This window comes from Bidens hawaiensis, unplaced genomic scaffold (assembly GCF_021521415.1).
Source record: "Bidens hawaiensis isolate Kalapana, Puna unplaced genomic scaffold, B.hawaiensis_p1.1 tig00009904_1, whole genome shotgun sequence".
Lineage (NCBI taxonomy): Eukaryota > Viridiplantae > Streptophyta > Magnoliopsida > Asterales > Asteraceae > Bidens > Bidens hawaiensis.
Window position 1 is genome coordinate 539,223 of NW_027491745.1, and position 6,540 is coordinate 545,762.

Here is a 6,540-nt window from a genome sequence, read left to right on the forward strand (position 1 = left end):
ATTTCAAAGGCCTCATTTTTGTGTCTTAACAAGAACACATACTCATAGCGACTATAATCGTTGGTAAAGGTAATGAAGTATCTTTCACCATTTCTTGTCATTGTCCTAAAAGGTCCACATACATCCTAATGTATGATACCTAATAAGTCTTTCGCCCTTTCATTTGTTCCATTAAAGGGTTCTTTGGTCATCTTTCCCAATAAACAAGATTCACACTCATCAAATGAATCAACATTTGATTTCAAAAGACCATTCTTTCGAAGTGTATGAATACGATTCTTGTTTATGTGACCAAGAAGACAATGCCAAAGAAAAGTATTACTCAAATCCATTTTGAGTCTTTTGGTGTTAGCTTGGTACAACGAGTTATCAATGTATGAGTCAGCATAAATTAATTCATAAATGCCATAAAACGGCATCGCTTTAAAATAAAAGACATTATCCATGAAAACATAAATACCATTATCAACAAACTTAAAGTCATAACCAGATTGTCTTAATACAGAAACAGAGATAATATTCCTAGTCAAACTAGGGGAATATAAATTGTTTTTCAAAACAATTTCCAAACCATTTGGAAGCTTTAAAACATAATCTCCTCGGGCTTGGACGTCAACCTTTGCTCCATTGCCCATGAAGAGACTTATATCTCCTTTCTTCACCTCATTTCTTCTTTTGAACCCTGCAATGAATTGCATATGTGAGTTCCACATCCGGTATCCAATACCCATGTGTTAGAAGAAATAATATTAAGATCAATGTGAATCATGAAAGTTGTACCTGAGGTTTGCCCCGCATCCCTCTTAGCTTTCAACTCCTTGAGATAGGTCGGACAGTTTCTCATCCAATGACCTATCTCACCACAACCAAAGCACGGATCCTCAGCGCTAACCTTTAGCTTCTTTGGCTTTGGTTCCGCCTTTGCCTTTCCCTTGAACCCCTTCTTGACTTGCCCCTTACCAACGGCAACCTTTGCTTTTGGTTCCGGGTGATGCCTTTTCTTTGAGCCACCCTCATTGATCGCAAGAACGGGTAAAAACTTTTTACCCATGCCGGCCTCGGCTGTCTTAAGCATTGCCTGAAGCTCACCAATGCTTTTGTCCCATCCATTCATGTTGTAGTTCATGACGAATGTCTCAAACCATTTAATTAAGCCATTTAGGATTAAATCCGTGGCTAACTCTTTTGAGACGGGACAGTTAAGCCGTTCAAGCCGATCAATGTGGCTCTTCATCTTAAGTACATAAGATGAAACAGATTGGGTTTCTTCCATATGACATGCATGAAGCGCTCGAACCATTTCGAATCGATCAACCCGAGCTTGAGTAAGGAACATTTCCTTAAGTTGGGTTATCATGTCATACGCCCCATGATTCTCGAAATCCTTTTGGATCTCGGGAATCATTGTTCCCAACATGAGGCAAGAAACTTGCACCGAATCCTCAGTGTATTTTAACCAATCCGCATAGGCATCCAAGTTATTGACATCAGGTTCATCGGGAATAGGATCGTCTAAAATATAAGACTTCTTTTCTTGCTTGAGAACAATTCTCAAGTTTCGATACCAATCCATGAAGTTGTTAAAGTTTAGACAATCCTTATCCAGAATGGATCTTAGTGATAGATTATGCACGTGTGGGATAATTGCGTTCGGTGCGTTGTTTGCGGCCATCTAAAAGAATTTTAACAAAGTTCAAATTAGTATTTTCGATATTAATAAAATTTTAATCTTTAATACCCTTTAAATGTCTCCAAAACAATTATTGATTAAAATCTAGAACCCAACGTTTCATTCAAATAGTAGTTAGGTGACCTTTATCCTACTATTCGAATTAACAAGGTAGTCAACGTGTGACAATTGCAACCCTTTGCAACTTCTAGTTTTATGGGATCGGTTAAACATCATATGTTTAGTTGGTATGTTAAATCCCATCAACACCTTTGAACGCCATGTTAAGGTGATCCTATAGTCATGGTTTCAAATCAAGTCGTCCTACTTATACACACGTGTGAGTTTACTCATACAAGTGGTTAGGTGATCCTAATGCCAAAAGTACTTGTAAAATCACCTTAAGATCACAAGTTTTCTTAAAAGTGCTTAGGTGATCCTAAGTCACTTTCAAGTCTACAAGTGACTTAAGTGTCGTATAAAAGGATGGTGTTTAACTTGTTTTTAAAAGGGATTTTAGTTTTCTAAATTCTAGATTGGAAAACTATTTATTGTACCTTTCATTTGCATACATTCAAATGTATGGTACTTAGTTGAAAAACCCATTTTCAAAGTTCCAATTAATAAAACCCATTTTTATTATGAAATCATTAGTTATTAATAAAACCAATTTTTATTACCTAACGATTTCTAAGGAACCAATTTTATGCTAGTTGATTTTAAGTTGTTAAGCAAACCATATTGCAAATAATAAGTAAATCAACCATGCAAGCACAAAATATACACAACCACAAGTTCATAACCATAGCCTCCTAATATTGACCACACTTGTTGACCGAAGACAAGTGTGTCAAAAAGTCTCTTCTAAGGGACCCAAAAGAACATGCACTTGTGTCGGTGAACTCCCACTTGATTCCGTATCCATATGCTCCAAGTGTTTACTCCCGGTGTTGTGGTCTTCATCATTTTATTTGGGCTTCCATCCATGCATCTTCTTTTACAAAATATATCCTAATACATTTTTCTAGTAAAAGAAATACATCTAATCTACTTATTATTACAAGCCATATGAATGAATAAATAGATTACAAACCCAAATAAATATTACAACCAAATCGAATGAACAAACAACCAACACAATCATTCAAACAAACACAAGGCCATGGCTAGGTTATGAACATCTATTACACATCCAAATATGCAATAATACAAGACCAAAATGGTTCCCCTTTTTGCCTCAAAACTTTCGGCCAAAGCTTAAGCAAACCGAAAGTTTCGGGTTTTGTCCAAACAAACTAAACAATCATCCAAATGACTTGGTTTTTCAAGATTACCACATGCATGTAAAGTATAACCTTGAAAAACCATGGGGTAACCAAAAACCCAAAAAGTTTCGGCCAAATGGTGAAACCCAACATAAACCCGAAAAATTTTGGGTCTAATGAAGCATGCATTCGTATAAGCGGCTCTTGATGCCATTGTTGGGTTTTAACAAGATTATCAAAGTGATAAAATCCCTATTTTACCAAAAACGCAGCGGATATAAAAGTTTTAAATCTTGTTAATATGATATGTATAAAACCAATTTTAAACATGCAAAACCCAAACCCGGATCCAAATACGAATTACACACTATCAAATACATGCATGTCACTATAAGTCCATGCATGTTACTACTACCTTTCAATATGACAAAACCGGGTGAAAGAGATGATGATTGAAAGGTAAGAACTTGAATATGGAAGCTCCTCAAGCTAGCATACCCCAAACTTCAAAAACACACCACTTCTAGCTAGATTTGCACTTGAATTTTCTTCTTCTTTTCTTATGTTGGATGAAAATACCCAAGAGAGGAAGAGAGAAAAGTTTACTTGGAAATTATGTGTGTTATGAAAGAATGAAAGAGAAAGACTTGGTTTTATTCAAAGGCATCTTTCTCTCCACCAATAATAACCATTGCATGTCTCCACTCAAACATATAATAATATTACATTTGAAAGAGTATTATTCCTTTTCCTTTTTTTTATAAAGTTTATATATATATATATATTTATAAGTTTATAACTTATAACTTATAAAACTTATTATATGTTAAGATACATGCTTGGTTGTTATTATTCACATATTGTTATTCAACCAACTTAAATAACACTATGTAATGTTCTCTCATAAAACATAAATCATCCATATGATTTGTTTATTACACAAGTACATTTTATTTAGAAACCCCTTTCCAAATAACTCAAGTGTTAATATTCATTTGTTATGATCACATCATATATGAACGAATATTATCGGTGTTTGTCTAGCTTGTTATTGGGTATGACCCGACTTGGATCATAACGTACTAGCCACATCAATTTAATATGTCTCTTGGGCAGACCGAGTCCAACAAAAATAACAACTTCATATATTACTAAATAGTTCCTTATAAACCACATTTGTAGTTTTATTTGTAACTTTACCCTCCTTATCTAATATAAGCATTTTAACACCGGCTCTACTCTTCACTCGGGATAAAGCTACATATAAATGACCATGTGTAAACACCGGATGTCTAAGATATATTCCAACTCTTGCTAGTGACTGGCCTTGACTTTTGTTAATTTTCATTGCAAAACAAACCGTAATAGGAAACTCTCTTCATTTTAACTTTATTGGCAATTTCTTATCTGAAGGAGTTAGAGTACTACGAGTTAAGTAAGTTGGATGACCAATGTTAGTACCCAAAATAACCTTTGCTTCGATAAAACGCCTCCCCAATTGAATAACTTGTAATCTTGTTCCGTTGCATAAACCATTTTTCTGATTAATATTCCTTAGCAACATTATTGGCACACCAACTTTTAAACCAATTTATGATTAGGTATACCAGAAAGCTTTAAACCATTTAGAAAATCCGTTGAGTGCAATGCTGGATCGAAACCAGGCCCAACACTATCAGAGTTATCTATACTATCAGAATTAGGATATACAACTTCTTCTCCTAGAAAGAAAGTATAAAAATCTGTCATTAATGTCTTGGACAACCTCGTTTAAAGGTGCAAGTATGGCTCTTTCTTGGAAATATGAAATATCATTAAAATTATCAAATAATGCTGGATATACAAAATCAATAAGTTCAGAAATTGGTTAAGATGAATCACCGATCAAAAGATCATCTTGTATTTCAATAATGGAATTACCATCATTGTGACCACCAAGTTTACCTTCACCAAGTTCCAACAACCAATTTGCAAACTGGTAGGCCTCTTGAAAATCTGATGGGTGACACCCGACGGTTAACCTCATGTTTTTGGTTAACCTAAGAACCTTGCAATTGGACCAAATGTGGGACGAACTGAGTGAAGCATTAACAATGTCACTATGTGATCCATTTTGTATTACCGGTAGGATTTGACGAAAGTCACCCCCAAAAACAACAACTCCCCCCCCAAATGGATGTTGAGAACTGTTACGGTTAACACCTTTTAAAACATCTTTTAGACTCCTATCCAAGGCTTCAAATGCATGTTTATGTGTCATAGGAGCCTCGTCCCAGATAATCAGATCAGTTTGCTTCATTAAGTTGCAAATATCTGGATTTTTTGTTATTGAACAGGTAGAATCCTCAGTTAGATTTATAGAAATAGAAATCTAGAGTGAGCGGTTCTACCTCCCTCAAGTAACAAAGATGCTATACCGCTTGAGGCAACATTTAAAACGATTTTTGCTTTGGGTCTTATGGAAGCAGATAACATCTTCCATAAAAATGTTTTTCCCATCCCTCCATAACCATAAACAAAGAAAACACCGCCATTATTTGCATCAACTGCTTCCATTATTTAGTTATACACATTGCGTTGTTCATCTGTTATTGAATTATAAAGTCATTCAAACTCACCCATCATAACTTGTGTATTGTACCCCAGCTCCTCGTTCATAAAACGATTTGTTGATGCCGCTATAGAATCATCATCAGGGAAAGGCATGGTAGGAAAACAATGCAGACTACAATTATTTCGCAGGAGGAAATTTTGAATTTCAAGTAAAGCGAGGTTCTTTAGTTGCGCCTCTGAAAGTAAGAAATCTATATCGAATAAAAAAATTGTTAATACTTATTTTTTTAAACATATTTGTTAATGTATTAACAATTTAAAAATATAAAAGAAAACCATTTGATACCTTTATTTTTCTGCTCATTTGGTTGTTTGTATAGAATGCCACCAATTAAATACTTCCAAGTCTTTTCCCAAACATCATCCGGCCTAGATAAACTGTATGTGATTAACATGGTTGCAAATAAACTGCGTAAATAATAACCACTTGCAGTATGACTTGCTTCTTCAATAGCTTATATATACTCGTTGTCATCATCTAGAAGGCCTCTTTTATAACACGCATCTCTATACGTAGCACACCCTTCACCATCAACAGTACGAATATCTTGAAAGCACTTAGGACCTCTAACCTTATTTAACAAAATTCTTAGATAGTATGCTTCATTAAAAGTTGGCGGAACACGATGATTTCGACCAATAGAAAAACCTCGTTTACGTAGCTCCCAAACCCTTTCGTCTTGTTTCCAAACAAATTTTTTTGGAAACTCAACGTACGTTAGGGTTTGTGCAAGATCGTATTTTTTAATACACTCAATCCAACCAGTGATCTTGACGAACCAACAGTCGACTTGTTTAAAACGTCTTTAACATCATCATCATCTGCAAACACAAATGTTTGTTGTCCGGGTAAATGAAACAGAAGGCGAGTAATTGAAGGAAATCTATAATGGACATCAAAAGCAAAAATTCTCTATGCCGCCTCACATGCAGATAGATATCTGCAATCTATAAGAAGGTAAAGAACCTGCATAACACCCATGGATGAAAAAT

General features: G+C 35.0%; 1 protein-coding gene across 1 annotated transcript; it reads right to left on the reverse strand.

The window, feature by feature from the left end:
* Positions 1–4,801: 4,801 nt before the first annotated feature.
* On the reverse strand, positions 4,802–5,490 carry LOC143533780 (uncharacterized). The gene is made up of 2 exons (XM_077028451.1): positions 5,325–5,490; positions 4,802–5,247 (listed from the first exon to the last, which is right to left on the reverse strand). Exons 1-2 carry the CDS (start codon positions 5,488–5,490, stop codon positions 4,802–4,804), a joined length of 612 nt encoding a protein of 203 aa, XP_076884566.1.
* Between the last annotated feature and the right edge of the window lie 1,050 nt (positions 5,491–6,540).

Excerpts from the sequence above, each read along its gene's own strand:
- LOC143533780 (XM_077028451.1), bottom strand. The coding sequence starts at position 5,490 with ATGGAAGCAGTTGATGCAAATAATGGCGGTGTTTTCTTTGTTTATGGT. Across the intron at positions 5,248-5,324 it reads ATCTTTGTTACTTGAGGGAG|ATATTTGCAACTTAATGAAG; the intron begins GTAGAACCGCTC and ends CAAAAAATCCAG.